Source organism: Clarias gariepinus, chromosome 24 (genome assembly GCF_024256425.1).
Source record: "Clarias gariepinus isolate MV-2021 ecotype Netherlands chromosome 24, CGAR_prim_01v2, whole genome shotgun sequence".
In the NCBI taxonomy this organism is placed as follows: domain Eukaryota; kingdom Metazoa; phylum Chordata; class Actinopteri; order Siluriformes; family Clariidae; genus Clarias; species Clarias gariepinus.
This window is the reverse complement of record NC_071123.1, coordinates 22,989,576-23,007,534: the sequence shown is the minus strand read 5'-3', so window position 1 is coordinate 23,007,534 and position 17,959 is coordinate 22,989,576. Positions and strand designations below refer to the sequence as shown.

Genomic DNA, 17,959 nt, shown 5'->3' with positions numbered 1-17,959 from the left:
GGGAGGGGGATTGTAGTGTAGTGTAGTTCAAAAAAGACAAGCGGATATAAATCTCAAACTAGTTGTTTTCAATTAAATGAACACTTTTACATAATAAAGCTGTTGCCTTTCTTGCGCTTGAAAATCAAAGTGGTCGCTTAAATATGGCCAGGGGTTTACTTCATGAGAAACTGATGGCATTTGGCTTTCAGCTGGTTCTGCATCACTGGCATCTGGTATATCCGTCTCCATCGTTCTGGTGAGTTTAGGGCGTTTGTTCTCAATCAATCAATCAATCAATCAATCAATTAATCAGTGTAGTGGTTTTCCAGGGAGCAAGTTTTTCCTTCCTTGTTGTGTTATTTTTTTGATTATTTTTTATTCATTTATTTTTTACTCAGTAACGAATATGATTTAAAATTTAGCAAGGTACAATACGTCAAGCAAAACATACTTAAGTAAAAGTTAAATTACAGATTTTAAAAGGTAGAAGTACACAAGAAAACTATTCAATTACAGTAACGCGAGTGAATGCAATCAGTTACCTTCCACCTCTGCTTATTTACTGAGATGCTACTGTAAATATCCACACACACTATATATATATACTGCATATATCTCACATAATGCACATCACACACACCATTTATTTGATGTTTTTATTTGATTTTGATTTTGGAATTATTTGATGTTTATATAATTTTTTTTTTTTTATAAATTGTGAGTGTTATCATTTTTTTTGCCCACTCTGTGTGTGTGTGTGTGTGTGTGTGTGTAATGTGCGCGTGTGTTAAACTCTTCAATAATAATACTCGTGTACGTAAGCAGTCAGCAGTCACGTGACGGTAATAAAGTTACAGCCGGGAACGGAGTCGGATGTTGTTAAGGTTTCACACTGACCACCACACACACACACACACACACACACACAGGTGTGGATCAGAGAGCAGCTTCAGTGTACAGGATGGAGAGTGTGGTGTCGGTTCGATGCCCCTGACCGAGTCGAAGTTGGAGTTTTTTTCCCGCCCTGATGATTGTAATCCGTTTTAATCCCCAGTGGAACCAACAGCTTCAGCAGCACTGATCACTCACTCCAGGTGGGAAACATTTTACCATTTATATTTATATATATACATATAAACTGTGGAGAACAGTGTAGTTATGGAACTCATTCCCCGTGTCTATCGTGAATGTATGACTTTATTATTTATTTATTTGTTTATTTTTATTCTTTTTGCATGGAGCAGATTTTAAAAGCAGGAAGTGTTGGGATATACGTGCTATACTCTTTACCACCACACGGGTGCATTCTTTTAAAAGAAGTTACTTTTTTTTTTTTTTTTTGGACAGGTGCTGTGTCGAAGTTGGTTCCCCCATCAGGATGCGTTTTTTTAGCCCCACCCCCGTAAAAAAGGGCACAGGGAACGCGCATTTCGGAGAAGGCTCGCCCGCGAAGGGTTATGCGCGGACCACTGAGCTTCTACGGAACGCAGTAAAGGCCAAAAAGGACATTATTAGCGTTTTTTTTTTTTATCCCCTGACGAACTCTAGCCATCAGGATGTGTTTCCCTTGTTATCTTGGACATATTTAGAATGATGAACCTCGGCTGAGTCACTTGTAGGCTGTAAACATGTCAGTACATGCGTTATATTGTTTATATTTAATCACTGGTATACACTACCCATGATTTATTTATGCTATTTTATCAAGGGATTTTTTTTTAAATACAGTATATATTTAATATAAAGAAATGGACCACTACGAGTGCTGATTTCTTTCATATGCAGTTTGGGTTTATTCAAATAATGTGACCTAGTGAATTGACATCACACGGATAAAATGCTAATTATCTCGCATAATAATAATAATAATAATAATAATAATAATTATTATTATTATTATTATTATTATTGTTATTATTATAATTAATAATAATAATAATAATAATAATAATAATTATTATTATATAATTATTATTATTATTATTATTATTATTAATGTCTTGAGACTGTATCTGACGGGTCTCTATTTTGGCATTATGGTTTTGCTGAAAAGGCATATTTGATATGAAATATCAGACTAAATACTGACATGTTTACAGCCTACACGTGACTCAGCCGAGGTTCATCATTCTAAATATGTCCAAGATAACAAGGGAAACACATCCTGATGGCTAGAGTTCGTCAGGGGATAAAAAACGCTAACTGTCCTTTTTGGCCTTTACTGCGTTCCGTAGAAGATCAGTGGTCCGCGCATAACCCTTCGCGGGCGAGTCTTCTCCTAAATGCGCGTTCCCTGTGCCCTTTTTTACGGGGGTGGGGCTAAAAAAACGCATCCTGATGGGGGAACCAACTTCGACACAGCACCGGAAATGACACAGGCGTCTCCCAAAAGATAATAAGACGATGTAAAAAATATTTCTCAGTAGCATGTCCAAAATTATTCGTACTTTCTGCAAACTGTCACAGTCTATGGGGGAAATCCAGAGTAAATATACAAGAAAAAAATACAAGATGTTCTGCACTGTGAAAAATCTCAAATGACGTGGACAGAAGCCAAAATGCGACACCTGTACTGCCCAGGAGGATAGTGTAAGAGAGAGAGAAAAGAATCCAAGGATCACCACCAAGACCATCCTGATGAATCTGGACTCTGCTGATGGCAACATCTCAAGGCAGACAGTCCAAAGGACACTGCACACCGCTGGGTTCCACGGACGCAGACCAAGGAGGACGCCACTTCTCCAGATAAGGCTCACCAAAGGCCTTGGCCTTTGCAAATGCTCTTCTGGACAAAGAAGACAACTTCTGGTCTTCTGTTTTATGGTCAGATGAAACGAAAAGAAAACCTCTTCCATGTTGTGTTTGACCTAGTAACCCAGTGTAAGTACCTATCCAGTGATGTAAACTTCAAAGCACTTTTTGTAAAAAGCTCCGGATAAGAGCGTCTGCCAAATGTAAATTTGAACAAGTTCCGTTCTGGTAGCACGTTCATAAGTCGGATTCATTTCTAAGGCAAAGTGAGTCTTATACACCTTTGACACGGATATACAAGGTAAAGCAGCCCAGTGACACAGGGGGTCAGTTGTCCTCCTTTAACCCGGGGAGGGAGGAAAAAACGCTAGATGGTGTTTACTGCACGCTTGGACGGATGCCATTTTGTCTGTTTTCCACTGTATTGGACTGTCAACCCTGTCTCATTAAGGGTTTTCCGAAAGTAAGATTATTCACCATCAGGACAGCTTTACAGGACAGACATTTTCTATCACTGTGCTACCAAAGTCATTGAAACCGCTGAGGCCAACTGATTTCTTCTGCTCCCCCACATGCACACACGCACACAATATCCCAGACTTTAGACGTTTTATCCATTCACTTAGACACTGAAAATATTGGTATCTGGAACACTGCAGTGTCTATTTTTTTTTTTCATACACGTGAGCTACTTGCGTAATTTGTTCGCATCTATGATTGTTTATAGATCCGCGGTCCATTCGTATCTGCATAAATTCGTAACTCGAACGTTCGTAAGTCGGATATTTTTTTTATGAGGAGAGAAAAACAGGTTCAGGTCAAATAACCCTAACCCTAATTTATAATTTTATTTATAATAGTTATTCGCTAAAGTTGAGCAATAGTTTATAATAGTGTATAAGGTGAAAATAATGTTACCAGTTATTAAATATACTGTACTGTATGAGTGTCACAGCAAAGGGTCTGAATACTTAGGCTCATGTGATATTTCAGTTTTTCTTTTTTAATAAATCTGCAAAAATGTCAACAATTCTGTGTTTTTCTGTCAATATGGCGTGCTGTTTGTACATTAATGAGAGAAAAAAATGAACTTGAATGATATTAGCAAATGGCTGCAATATAACAGAGTGAAGAATTTCCGTACCCATTGTGTGTGTGTGTGTATAGATGAGTCTGATGAGTCTCACTAACAAGTGGTTTTCTTAAGGGGTTTAATAAGGAGTATTTAAGTGATTTTTAGTCATGATGTTTTCTGATTTTTCTGATTACTGAGTACATTTCTTTCATGATGTTGACGGTTCAGCACAGTCCTTACAGATTTCAATAATGCGTTGGATCAAATTCCAGTAATTTCAAATCGTTTTCTGTGCTCAATGTGGGCCAATAAATTGACTTCTTTTGTTGCAGGAATTGTCTTCTAAAGATTCAAATATTATAAAGATGGCATAATTTTTTATTAACCATTTATTATTATTATTATTATTATTATTATTTTATTTTGTTGTAGATGTAAAAGCAAGCTGGAAATAATATATATTAAAAAAAATGATGGCCCCCAGTGATGTCAAATGTAAATCTGTTAAGTTTTTCTTCTGCCATCAACTCATTTAATAGGCTTTTAAATTTTACATTCTAAAATATCAGTCCATAGTGGTAAAATATATTTCTTTAAAAAAATAAATAGATCAAATATTATTATGACTAGTAAGAGACTTGCACTTTTTCTTTAAAGATGAACCTAACAAGAAAAACAAGTTGGTTGAAGATGCTCGGGTTCCGGAGCAGCTGGAGAACATGGAAAAGATGGTAGCAGGAAGCGGAGGAGGTCATCTGGAAATCAACATGAAGTTCTTAACATCGGTAGAAGAAAAATCAAATGAGAGAAGGATGAAAGGTGTAGAATTCATAAACTTCTGCAGTTTTATTTTCAAATCCATCCGGGTTTTCTGGTTCACTTCTGAGCTGGAGTTACTGCCGGTGTGGAATTTCACACATTTGCCCCGGGTCCGTTTGGGTTTCCCCAGGGTGTTCAACTTTCCACCGACTTCTGATAAATATACAGGTAGGTTGACTATTCATGCTGAACAGATCCTTAAATATGATTATGTGTTCGTGGTGCTGGATCTTAGTCCTCTTTAAGTAGCCTTGGTGATTCCAGTCAGTAATATTTTTTCCTTTTTGTTCCGTCCTGCCATTGTTTTTATGTTGAACCTCTGAGCTCACAGGATTGGGCAATTAAAAAGAATTAGACAAGTTAATCCCCCAGTGGGGAACAGCCATACAGTATAATATGAAATAAGGTTTTCATCATATTCTGTGCTATTTACTGTATGTTATTGCTATTATTTTAAGATGGATGATTTTGGAGGTTTTGTGGAAACAATAGCAGCAGCACCGTCCCCCAGACATTGCAAAGAAAACGTAGAACTGTATGAAGAAATGAATAGAACCTCTAGGCAACATGTTTATTTTTATATTATGCCAGTGTGTCAGATCTTGTTTTCTTTTCACATTAGGTCCAGAGACAGTTTCACCTAAAACAGATACAGCAGGTAAATCTATGTGTCAATCTTTATTTATTCATAAGTCTATCAGTCATTATCTATTAATCTAAATTGTCCTGATTCCAATTGGAATTTTAATTCCAACTTGCTCATAAGAAACAAGACACTCCTGACATATTTACTTACACAGCAGACTTTACTGCACGTATCAGATCCTCTGCTTAAACCCACTTTTAATAATAAAGCATTCAAATATGTTTAAAATATTGAACTTTTTCATGGAACTCCTCATATCGCAATTTTATCTCAATATATACTGCTCACAAAAATAAAGGGAACACTTTGTCCCCAACTTGAACGCCTCCTATACGTTTATGCAAATCAGGACTAAGTGTTTCCTCAATTTTTTTGAGCAGTATATAAACCATGAATGCCTCTATAATCTAAAAATATGTAAATGTTACAGACGCATGTTTTGAAAATAGTTCTAAATGAGCCTTTCAAGTTGACCTAAGAGCTTTATTTGTCACATAATTAGTAAAGTGTGAACACCGAAGTGCTTCTGTTGCAGGAAAGCCAGCTTGAAGTTTGCAATCATTTGATTATCATCTCTGTTTTAGCTTTCGGATGAGCTACAAGGCAAGGGAACTTTTATTGATTAGGCTATGGCAAATGGAGGGCAGTAGATGAAATGTTCGATTTTGGTAAAAGTTAATTGGTTAATTAGTATCTTATCTTCCTGATCCTTCAACAGAGGTGGGAAAGTATATCATAACATGGAAATAAACATCTTTCTTTGAAAATAAAAACTATTTTATGCATTTATATGAACGTGAAGCCCAAGAATCGGCGCTGGATCTAGTGGAGCTCGAGGATCGGCAACGCAAACCCGAGTTAAAGTATTTCATGGGTTCTGCCCCTGTTCATAAGGATATCCTGAAGGGTCTCCAAAGCTCTTCCGTTTTCCAAAAACAGGTGAGGATATGTACTGACTGTGCTTAATTGTGTATGTGAATTATGTGCTTTTTACATTATTGCGAGCACAGTGTCCTGAGACTGAAGGGATAAAGGAAGAGAGGAATGAAATTAGGGAGGAAGGATTAAACAAAAGATGGGGTGAATGAAGGTAGGGACGTTGAAATGTATTAAGAAACGAAGGATGAAATAACGGGATGAATGAAGGAAAAAGGAACGAAACGAGGATGGACTAAAAGAAGAGCGAGAGGAAAGATTGTATGAATAAAGTAGTGATGGAGGAAGGAACAAAGGAAGGGAGAAATAAAGAAAGGAATAAAGGGAGAAGTGATGGAAAAAGAAAAGAATAAAGGATAGAATGAGAGGGTGGAAGGATAAAAAATTACGGGATAGATAAGGGGAGAAAAAAAGGAATAAACGGTGGAATGAAGGAAGGAAGGGATGGTAATATTCTACACACCTAAATGATGCACAGAAACACAGCAGGAATACAGAAATCAAAGTCGATTTCTGTGTATGAAGAAACAACAGCGTAGTAAAATGACCATGGCAAGTAAAACTATTTAGAAATATATTTAATTTCTTTTTTTTCACATCAGTATGTCATCTAGACTATTGAAAATATACTGTACTTTTTATTTTGTGTGTTCGATTGTTTGACTAGCAAGTTATTTTTGACACTTTTGTGCTAAATCAATGAAACTGTTTTGTTTAACAGCCCACAGAAGACTCCATTTCAGAATTATTTACCCCAGAACTGGTTGAAACTTTTGCAGAGGACAGAAATAAAGGAGAATACAGGTAACATGCCTGCTTGGTAAATTAAGAAAATGGGCAAATCAATAGCCCAGGAATCAAGCAGACGCAGATTACCCACTTACATCGGGTTTTTGTTTAGAGCCGTCGAGCAGACATTCTCCCAACCTGCTATTACAAAGTTAAAAACACACAGTTGTCATCATATGCCTTGGCATTACAGGAGAGAGCGAGAGATAGAGCAGAACCCTATGCCACATGCACATGATGCTATACAGACCAAATTATGAGCCTAAAACAGAGCAACCACCATTAGCAAATGGGAATCGTATTGGTTTATATTAGCTACCAAACAGTTAGCGCATTAGTCAGGCAAGAAAAACATGTAGTGAAGATCTCACTATTTTGATGAGCTAGATAATGAATTTATTCAAACCAAAAAAAAATCACATAATAACATACTTCTTGACTGTTCTTTTTTTTATTTTTTATTCTTCTTCTCCCCATCAGGTTCATCTGTCCTCATGCTGGCCAGTTTAAGTGCAAATTGACTAACCTTGTATTTGAGATGGAGGCTAAAGGGGAGGTGTTGTACAGTATAGTGTCCTGGGATCACAACGTTTTGGATGGATTATTATCAAAGGAGCCTGCAGGACCTCTGTACAGTATAGAATGCCTTAAAGGTTTAATCCGTCACCTGCACCTTCCACACTGTGAGACCCGTAAGTTGACCTTTCACTAACATTTAAAGTAAAAGTAAACGTTGTGGTGTCAATATGTGAACATAAGATGGTGGCACACACTGTTGCAGCAGCTCAATGCTCTTCCAGTCAGTACTTGGTTTGGCGGGTGTGTGGTGGTGTTTCTCGTCCTGTGTACTGTACATCCTATTAGGGAAACATCTACACCCAGCATGATCTCCTCCGGATAGGAGTTTGTTACAAACAGAGTAACACAGCCGAGTTTCTTCGCTTACACAAGGTCCCACTAGACACTGCATTTGGTTTACTCGAACATCAAGCTAGGCTACAGGGCCAGACCACCTTGACCAGTCTGACCACATGCTTTTACTTTAAGTCCCTGCATATGCCCCCCTCAGGAAAACTGCTTACACAATTACAAAGACTGTAAAAACATGGCCTGCTAGTACCTCTCATCAGCTACAGGAGTGTTCTGACCGGACCAACTGGGGCATCTTTGAGGAGCCCGACCTAGAGGTGTTCACGGACAGTGTTCTGTGTTACAGAACTGCATAGATGCAGTCACTGTGGACAAATGCATCCAGGTCTACCCCAACCAAAAGCTCTGGACAGGGAGGTCCCGCAGCTCCTGAAACACTGCCTCTGGTGACAGGATCTCTACAGTTCAGCCTGAGCCAACCTAAACGGAGGTTTTATAGAGGCCAAGTTGGGCAACAGAAGGAGAATCAAAGATCATCTGGACAGTTACAACAGCAGGCCGGTGTGGCAGGGAGTTCAGCATCTTGCCAACTACAGGACTGATGACAGCACTGCTGAGGGTAAACCCTCGCTTGCAGAGGAGTTGAACTACTACTTTGCCTGCTTTGAGGTGGAGAAACCAGATGCAGCTACACTTCCCATATATATATGATAGATATTATAAAATGTGAAACAGTCATGCGGTAGATCTACTGGCTGCATGTGTAGAATAATTGGTTAGAGAAGTAACGATTCGAGTGTAGCTGAATATAGTGAAGTAAGAGTAGCTTTTCTTAACAAATCTACTCAAGTAAAAATAAAAAGTATGGTGCAGTAAAACTTCATAGCAGTACGTTTTTTCCAAAAAGTTACTCAAGTAAATGTAACTCGTTACTACCCACTTCTTGGTGTACCCTGCTCTACCTACTCTATAAAGTGAACATTAGGAAAGCTGCTGGACCTTATGGTGTCTCCCGGAAGGTGCAGACTAGCTGGCTGTAGTCTTCACCAGGGTTTTCAACCAGTCCCTGTCCTAGTGTGACCTACTGTTTTAGAGTTTGTAGCTTTAAATGAATACCCCTTTGCAGAAGTGCACTTCCCTAGCTGATTGGGACTCAAAGACTGGAAATGGGTGGGAAAATGTATTATATACTTTTCAACCAACTTATGTTCATGTTTTCCTCTTTTTAGGTAATTCCCCACCCACTTTCCTGACAACCAACATAAGAGAAAAAATATTCTTCCATAGCAACTTACCTTTTTTGTGTGTATAAGTGTAAATAAATTTATTAGAGGCATTCAAAGCAGAATTTTAATTAAATTTTGAACCAGGGCTTTTCATCTCCAGTGCTGTCCAGCACAATTTGGTCATTCTTATGCTCAAACAATTAATAATTTAATTACCAGGTTCAGGGGGTCTGTTTAGGTGTTGGTCAATTACAAACTGTGCTGTCACCAGTCATGCCACCAGCAAAGCATCCTGAGACCATTCAAGTGTGAGGTTGCTTCTGAGCCTCACTTACAATTGTCTAATTTGCCTAAGAACACAGCCATGAATAAAGAATGGTACTGTACAAAAACAGCAACATCTCCTAACCATCCAAGAACAGTCATCATTGGTGATAATGCCTTTTTCAGTATGATGGAGCTCCTGCTTAAAGGCAAAAGTGATATCCAAATGGCTTGGGGAACAAAACATTGACATTTTGGGTCCATGGCCAGGAAACCCTCCAGACCTTAATCACATTGAGAACCTGTGGCCAATCCTCAAGTGGGGGACAAGCAGAACTCCACAAATTCTGACAAACTCCAAGCATTGATTATGCAGAATTTGCTGCCATCAGTCAGGAGGTGGTCCAGACCTTGATTGACAGCATGTCAGAGTGAATTGCAGAGGTCTTGTAAAAAGAGTCAACAATCTCTTTGAATAAAATTAATATAGTTACCAATAAAAGCTTTTAACACTTGATTGTAATTAGTCTTCAGTATACCATAGTAACATCTGATAAAACTTCTAATCACACTGAAGCTGCAGACTTTGTAAAAAATAATATTTGTATCATTCTCCAAACTTTGATCATGGCTATGAAATGTTACAACATGAATTTAAGAGAAAATAATTAATATGAAGAGACTTTCGCATATACATTACATTACAGCACACTGAAATTCTTTTCGTTGCATATCCAGACTTGTTAGGAAGTTCAGAGCACTTGCAACAGAATGAAAAAAAAAAAGACTAACTTAATAATGTATGAATAAAATTGTAAGATTGAAATAAACATCAATTTTTCACAATATTCAGTATATTAATATATATCAAATATAATTTAATTAATAATATGAGATAATAGGGATGGGAATCAGCAGGGACCTATATCGGATTAAGAGCAGGTGACTGACTTGGCCAGTGGAGAACAACTGATTTCTTTGCTTTGGGGAGCCTTCGCTGCAGGGTTTGGGTCATTATCCATCTGGAATTGGAAGCAGCATTCTATCAGTAGCATTTGGCTAAATATGAGCGGAGAGTATAGCCCTATACACTTCGAAATGCACCCTGCTACTTATATCAGCAGTCAGGTCATCATCAAATACCAGTGACTTTAATACATTGGCAGCCATACATGCTTGTGCAATATCATTGCCTCCACCATGTTTGACAGATGGCAGTGGTGATTTTGAACATGAACTGTTCTCCATCCCCCCCCAAGCCTCCTTCTCTTGCATAGACACCTCTTTTCAAACGATTGAGTGAACAGCTACGGAATGAAAATGTAACACTCAGAATCACCTCCCCGGCCATTTATCTGCTTGATTAGTCATTGAGAAACAGGGAACAGGACACACCTGGCCATGTAATTGCTTGTCAGCCAATTGTTTAATTATTTATGAGCCACCCAAAATGGTAGTGTGCATAAGAAAATGGCTATAATTTCTGAATGGTTGATGCCACAATTTTGTCAAATTCCTTGAATTGAACCTGGAAGGCTTGACCTTGCCCAGTGTTTAATTTTAGATTCAATGTGGTGGTGTATGGAGGCCAAATGGCAAAAAAAAAATTTCATATTGGTCTACACACCATGTTGTGCAATTTATACAAGCAGTTCCCATGAGTATGTACTGACAAACACATCTAAATATGACTTGTATGTTCAATGTAATGTGTGATATTTTTCTGTCTGACATTGTTACAGGTACAGATGTGGTTAAACTGACTGTGGCACATTTGACTGACAGAAATGTGGAGATCATTCAGCCGCTAAAAGTAACAGACACGCATGTGATTATACAAGTTCACGGTCTCTCCCTCTTTGGTGTCTTGAAAGCGCTGCTGTTCCAAGCATATCCCACCAGAGCCCAAGTTTTACTTTTCTATAAACAATTGACTAGAAATCACATGAGGAATAAACTGCACATCCATCTATTGCCAGGGAATGTGCCAGTTACAGAGGTAATCTGCTTTAACGTATACAGTATGTTTACTGTTATCTTTAACATATTCAGTGTGTTTTAGTCCAAAACAACAATGTCCCTATGGGCCACCATTAGTAATTATGTTTCCCTTGAAGGTGCAAAAGCAACATGACTGTAACCAGTATATTGAGACCAGCTCCAAATGTCAGCTAACTCCTGGTAAAACATACAAACCATGCTGTAAAACTACTGTTCGTGAATATGTGCCGCAGCCAGAGGTGAAGTAAAGCTGCTCATGTCATTTCATTAAATTTGGCCAATTCATAGTCTTCATCATCGTCTTCATCATAATTGTTTTTAAAGAAATGCCTGACTTTAGGAATAATCTGGAATAATCTGGAATAATCTCTCCATCACTTGTTTTCTTAGGATGACACATTTGAATATGACTTTGGCCCCAACTATCACCCTACATTCGAGGTGTTCTTTAATACCAAGGTTGATGTAGTTACATTAAGTCTTGAGGATGAAAATGGCCAGGAGGTGTGGCGGCCTCGTCAGGTCTTGCTTGCAGGTAACTAATATATATAATATAGTGTGTGTGTGTGGTGTGATGTATATGGTCAAAACACAGTATTGGTGCAAATTTTTTTATGTACCGTGATCTTGTATTTTGGTACAGCTTAAAAGCATTTTGGTAAGCTTAAATCTGTAGTGTCCGTAACCATGGAAATGTTATATAGCAAATGTGTTTCTTTTTATCTGAAAAAAAAGCAGGGATTGGGAGATATAAAGCACTAAGTATTATGAAAAATGGTGTATCTAAATGTTTGTTTTAAAATGAACAGATTTAAAAGAAAAAAATTGTTACATTTATTTATTTATTTTCACCTACTGTAGGTGAGACACATTTTAGCACCAATACCATGTTTTACGCTAAACACTCTTGGACTAAATGTTGTTCACAGTAGAAGATGACAAACCGAGGATGTTGCTTTTTGGGCGTGTCGTGGCTGCTTTAGTTGTCACCTGTGGGTGTGGCCTGTCCAGCAATTTATTTATTTTTTACTTTTGAGGGGAAAAAACAAAACATTTGGGATCTAAAATGTGTAGCCAATAGCCTAATGTAGGATTTATACTCACCGTTTTTGTTTAAAGGGGACCTTCTAAGCAACATTCACTTTATAATTTTCAGACATTCAGAGGAAAAACATTTACTGGTTATTTTTTGTGTTTGTATTGGTGGGGCTTAAGCAAGTCAATCAGACATTCGACCTAATGTGACCTCATGTAAGAAAAGACCGTTTCCTGGCTTGTTGCTCAGCTCTGGTGTTTGCTGGTGGGCAGGGCTTGGTAGTAGCTCATTTATGTAGACACTGAAAAGAAGCTACGGTCAAAGCCTTATATGAGGGGTATTGAGAGGACGTAGCAAAATACTGGACCTTTAAATGTTTACACACATTATGTAAGAGGTGAATGTTTCATTTCTGATTACTCTCAATGAACAAATCTTTTGTTTGTTTACTTAAAAGACTCATCTAAAGTCTGAGTCTCAGTTTGTGTGTGTGTGTGTGTGTGTGTGTGTGTGTGTGTGTGTGTGTGTGGTTACATCAGGTACAGAGGCAGCATCAACCAAACTGGATCTAACAGGTATGGCAGGGTAAATTTGTCATCCAGTTTGTCTGCTGAAACACACACACACACACACACACACACACACACACACGCACACTTCTAGGCAGAGTTGTGCATTAGACTTGTACTTGTATTTTACTTCTATTGTGGGACACAGGCAAATAGTTTGGTTATTAAACATTTCTAGGAAACACTAATATTATGTACTGTAAATATTTACAGCTTTATATGTTTTGTCACACAAGCCCGCTGTGTTACTGTTCTCATTAAGCACAAGACAGTTTAACGCTTACAGGCATTTGATTTTCATTTCAGATGCTGACTTTGTGGACACACACCGAGATAAGCTCATTCAGAGTGTTGGTTCAGTATTGGAGATCGCAGACCATCTAATAGGCAGCAGAATGATTACTGAGGAAATGTACAGTAACATTCAGGCAGCGACAACACCGCAAGGTGAAATGAGAGCGCTGTACTCGTGTCTTACCACAAAAAAAGTGAAAGAAGAATTCTATAAAATCCTTCGAGAGAAACAGCCCTGTTTAGTGATGGAACTGGAGTCTCCATCGGATCAGGATTAGCAGAAATACACATTTCCATTTCTGTTTGTGCAGCAGCAATATATAGATTATAGAGGTTTCATTATCACAATTGTGTGGTCAGCTGTGTTGCTATGAAATTTTCTATCAAATCACTTTCCAAACTGGTGCTACAAGAAAAGCTAACATTTGTGAAGATTATATATATATATATATATATATATATATATTTCCTTCTACATTGTAAAGGAATGCTGAAGGCGTCCAAACAATGCATTAGTCTCTTTTGAACAGTTAATAGTGAGATGTTTCTGCTACCTCTGCTCTGTAAAGACTTCATAACGCCTCTAATCTGAGGTGCTGTTAATTGGTAATTTTTAGGCTGATAACTCTAAATGAACTTCTCGTCTGCGGCAGAGGTAGGTTTTGGTCTCGCCCTCCTGGGATGGTCTTCATGAGAGCCAGTTTCATTATGGTTCTTGACGGATTTTGCAAATGCACTCGACAATACTGTTTTTGCAGGAACTATTACAGAAAGGCTGACCTCTGTGTCTTAAAATAACAAATAACTGTATATTTGTACTGTATAACAGTACAAAAAACAAGTTTATATATATATATATATATATATATATATATATATATATATATATTTTATATATATATATGAGGGCCCAAAAATGTATACTCTACCCTTTTTTTAAAACTCGAATTGAATTATTGCAGCAATGTGTAGTACTGTATTATAATTCTCCAAAGATGTCAGTATAGAAATAAAAATCCATAAGTCATCCCATTTGCAACAAGCCATGTGTACCTGCAGCCAGGACTTCCAACAACATCTTTCTTCTTACCATTGTTTCATGAAGGCCAGATTTGTGGAGTGAACGACGAATAGTTGTCCTGTGTACTGATTCTCCCACCTGAGCTGTCGATCTCTGCAGTTCCTCCAGAGTTACCATGGGCCTCTTAGATGCTTCTCTGATTAATGCTCTCCCTGCCCAGTGTAGGTGGATGGCCATGTCTTGGTACTGTAGGTTTACAGTTGTGCCCAATTCTTTCCTTTTTTTTTTTTTTTTTTTTTGGATATAGTATTGAACAGTGTTCTGGGAGATGTTTAAAGCTTGGATTATTTAAACCCTGCTTTAAACTTCTCAACATTATCTCAACTTTGTCTCTGATCTGGTGGGTTCCTTGGGCTTCATGATGCTCTTTGTTTACTAATGTTCTCTAACAAACCTCTGATGGCTTGACAGAACAGCTGTATTTGTACTAAGATTAAATTCCCAGCCAGTGCCCAAACCCCAGCCACTGAATGCAGTGCCGGTCCCAAGCCCGGATAAAATGGGAGGGTTGCATCAGGAAGGGCATCCAGTGTAAAACCTGTGCCAAGCTTACAAGGAGCAGCAGAAAGACCAACAACATTAAATTACACACAGATGGCACAGACTTCTGAAGGCAATCTGTTCCACTGAATTTTAGTGAGGGGGGTCAGAGTAAAGGGGGTGAATACAAATGCACACCACACTTTTCAGACTTTTATTTGTAAAAATAATTGGAAGCCATTTATCATTTTCCTTTGACTTCACAATTATGTGGCACTTTGTGTTGGTTTATCACATAAAATACATTTATTTTTGTGGTTGTAACTTGATAAAATGTGGAAAGCTTCAAGGCGTACGTATACTTATGCAAACCGTTGTGTGTACGGGTTTTTAACTCGTGTTAATGTCAGATAAATGTGCATAATCATAATGGTTATATTACTTTTAATATTGTATGTGACAAAACTCAATCTCATAATTTTATGCTTTAAATATATTCTATTGTACATTTGCTAAGGTTTGAGTAAAATGTTTTAATGTTTTCACTACAGCATGGTCTCATTTTCTTCCCTTACTGTAGCAGCACGGTTATGAGAATATCTGTTTGAGGTTTTCTACCACAGGCCAATCAAGAAAAACACTCTTGGCCCTGTTGGCCAATTAATTTGTTTTAAATTATATTTTAGTAATGTTTATTTTAGTTATGAATATTTTCAAGGTACGGTATTTTTTATTTTTTATTTTTTTTTTTATACAGATTTCATTCAGAGGCTACAAACATGATCTCAGTGCTGTGTATTAGTAATGAGTCTGTGGTAGAACTAATCTGATAATTGTCTTGTGCATTATTTTTTACACTTTGTAACAAGATGGGGTTTTAAACTACATTTCATTACTATGTTCGTACAAAAATGAAAAAAAAAAAACGTCTTGTCTGGTCCTCTGTGTGCATACTGCAGGTGATGAACAGACAATTTAAAGAAAATTTTAGAACATAATTTTGGTTCATTTGCGGTAAGAGAATCTACAGTAGAATCATAATATGGTGCTGTTTGCTGATGGAACTTTTCCTGGAGATGCAAAGATGGAGTGCACAGGAAAGTTACTGGCTGAAGAGCTGGAGGAGATGTTGTATGTAAACACTGGCTGCCAACTGAAATTTTCCCATATGGCTTTGTAGGAGAACAGCAGTGTGAATGAAACCATGTAGAAATATATGACTACTAATGGAATATAGACATAGAATGGGGCATTTGAAGACATCACAAAGCTGTGGCCCTCAGAAAAAATTTGTAGGCCGCCTCTTCACCCAGCATTAACCACCACTACATTATTAACCTACAGTGTTGTCAGTCCTTGGGGGCCCCTACAGGCTTTAAGCAGTTGCCTACCCTGCCTGTTGACGAGCAGCACATCTGACAATGGCAAAGAAACGTGAGAACAGATACCCTTTACCTGCCCACAAAGCAGATGTAGAAAACACAGGAGGCTGGGAACAATGACATTCCTGTCGATATAAACAGAGAGATAAAAGATAGCAAGAAGCTAGAAGAATGTGCAACTGTATGCCAATTGATATGAAATGATTTTTTTTTCTTCTTTAGTTAACATCATCCTTCATGTTAGCTTTACCTAATCTAGCCTTTGATTAGACAAACAGACTTTATTACTCCCTTAAGCAAGTAGTCTTAGCACAAATATCAACAATACTGACAGAAATAGACCTCAGTTCTCTCTCTTGTTCTGTTTGTGCTCAAGCAATAACTGTGAGCAAGTGTCTGGAAAGATGAACAAATACGTAGAAAATGAACACCAGGCAAATAAACATTCATACAATAGAGGCGTAAACCAGACTGAGTTTGTACAAGGTGGGCCAGAAAAAGTAGCCTCCAATACGGGTGCCATGCTCTGTAAAGGAGCAGGTTTTTTTTGTTGCAAAAACAGTTCACTTGCTTGTTCATGCTTGTTCATCTTTTCATACAACTGCCGGAGGCAGGCTTCTTTTCTGTGACCCACCCTGTAATGCTGTGTGCTGATGTGTTATCTGCTCATGCAGATTCTGCCTCAAAACTTCAGGTCCGGCAGAAATATCACGTTTAGTGCTGCTTGGATTCTGATAAGACGGCGTAAATACAACCATATTACACCCATTCTTAAATCTCTTCACTGGCTCCCTGTTTCATTCAGAATTGATTACAAGGTTGCCCTTCTTACCCACCAGTGTATTTATGCGGATGTCATTGTATTCAGTGGAACAACGTAATATATGAAACAGAAGAATATGTCCCATAAATAGAGTAAGGGGCATCCTCTAATGTCTCGCTGAAGACCAGGATTAGATACTGTACACAGGGAACACCGGCCATGGGGATGCACAAGTTACTGTATTGGATCCAAGCCAATGCTAAATGCAGAGGGTTGCGTCAGTAAAGGCATCTGGTGTAAAATCTGTCCCAAACTAAATGTGCAGATCTAATGATCCACTGTGGCAACCTAAAATGGAAACAACAATATGCAAACGTATGATTTAATTAATTTTTTTATTATTTGATTTTTAATTGTTATTTCACAGAAATACTGCACAAATTAGGTATTATACCATTTAACTATATTGTTTACAATTGCAATACTTCTATGGCACCATATTAATTTTATGTGAATATGTAAACACATTATTTGTGAAGTTTTTCAGAATACTTCTTGACACACGAATAACCCCGGGTCAAGATTTAACCTTATCATTCTGTCCGAGAGATAATGTGCTGCTGTAACAATCGTGATGAAATTGGACTCTATTTCCCTGCCAGTGGATCACATGACCAATATTTGCATTTCTGTTGATTGTCATTCTCTTGGAAGTTAGGACTCAGAAATGTTTTTTTTTTTTTTTTTCTAAAGCAAACCTAAGTTTGATCGAGCTGCCTTGAAGCACCACTGAAGCCTACAGGGATACTCACAGCATGCACGTTCTTGAAGTTCTTAAGTAAGATTATCAGTAGCTGACCAGTACTGTAGATGGCATTGAACGCATTTGCATAGGAAAAAGAAAGTAAAAAAAAAAAAGAAGCTCACCTGCCATTTCCTGAACGGCAGCTACAGAGTGAGGTAGGAATAATTTCTGCATAACTTCTAGTGATCTT

At 37.8% G+C, this 17,959-nt stretch overlaps 1 protein-coding gene across 3 annotated transcripts; it reads left to right on the top strand.

Moving 5' to 3' along the window:
• The first annotated feature begins 850 nt into the window (after positions 1-850).
• On the top strand, positions 851-13,698 carry LOC128512050 (NACHT, LRR and PYD domains-containing protein 1b allele 2-like). 3 transcript variants are annotated; one of them, XM_053485176.1, is made up of 12 exons: positions 851-1,076; positions 4,241-4,312; positions 4,466-4,795; positions 5,250-5,285; positions 6,076-6,212; positions 6,931-7,013; positions 7,479-7,690; positions 11,101-11,357; positions 11,476-11,598; positions 11,750-11,894; positions 12,935-12,970; positions 13,271-13,698. In XM_053485176.1, exons 2-12 carry the CDS (start codon positions 4,279-4,281, stop codon positions 13,534-13,536), a joined length of 1,659 nt encoding a protein of 552 aa, XP_053341151.1. In that variant the 5' UTR covers positions 851-1,076; positions 4,241-4,278; the 3' UTR covers positions 13,537-13,698. The 3 variants fall into 3 exon arrangements, with proteins under 3 accessions (XP_053341151.1, XP_053341153.1, XP_053341152.1); XM_053485177.1 differs by lacking the exon at positions 851-1,076 and adding an exon at positions 2,435-2,862; XM_053485178.1 differs by lacking the exon at positions 12,935-12,970.
• The last annotated feature ends 4,261 nt before the right edge of the window (positions 13,699-17,959 follow it).

Bases quoted from the DNA above. Each gene is read 5' to 3' on its own strand.
- LOC128512050 (XM_053485176.1), top strand. From the start codon at position 4,279: ATGATGGCCCCCAGTGATGTCAAATGTAAATCTG. The intron at 4,796-5,249 runs GTAGGTTGACTA...TTTTCACATTAG, and splicing joins GACTTCTGATAAATATACAG to GTCCAGAGACAGTTTCACCT. The intron at 12,971-13,270 runs GTATGGCAGGGT...TTTTCATTTCAG, and splicing joins AACCAAACTGGATCTAACAG to ATGCTGACTTTGTGGACACA.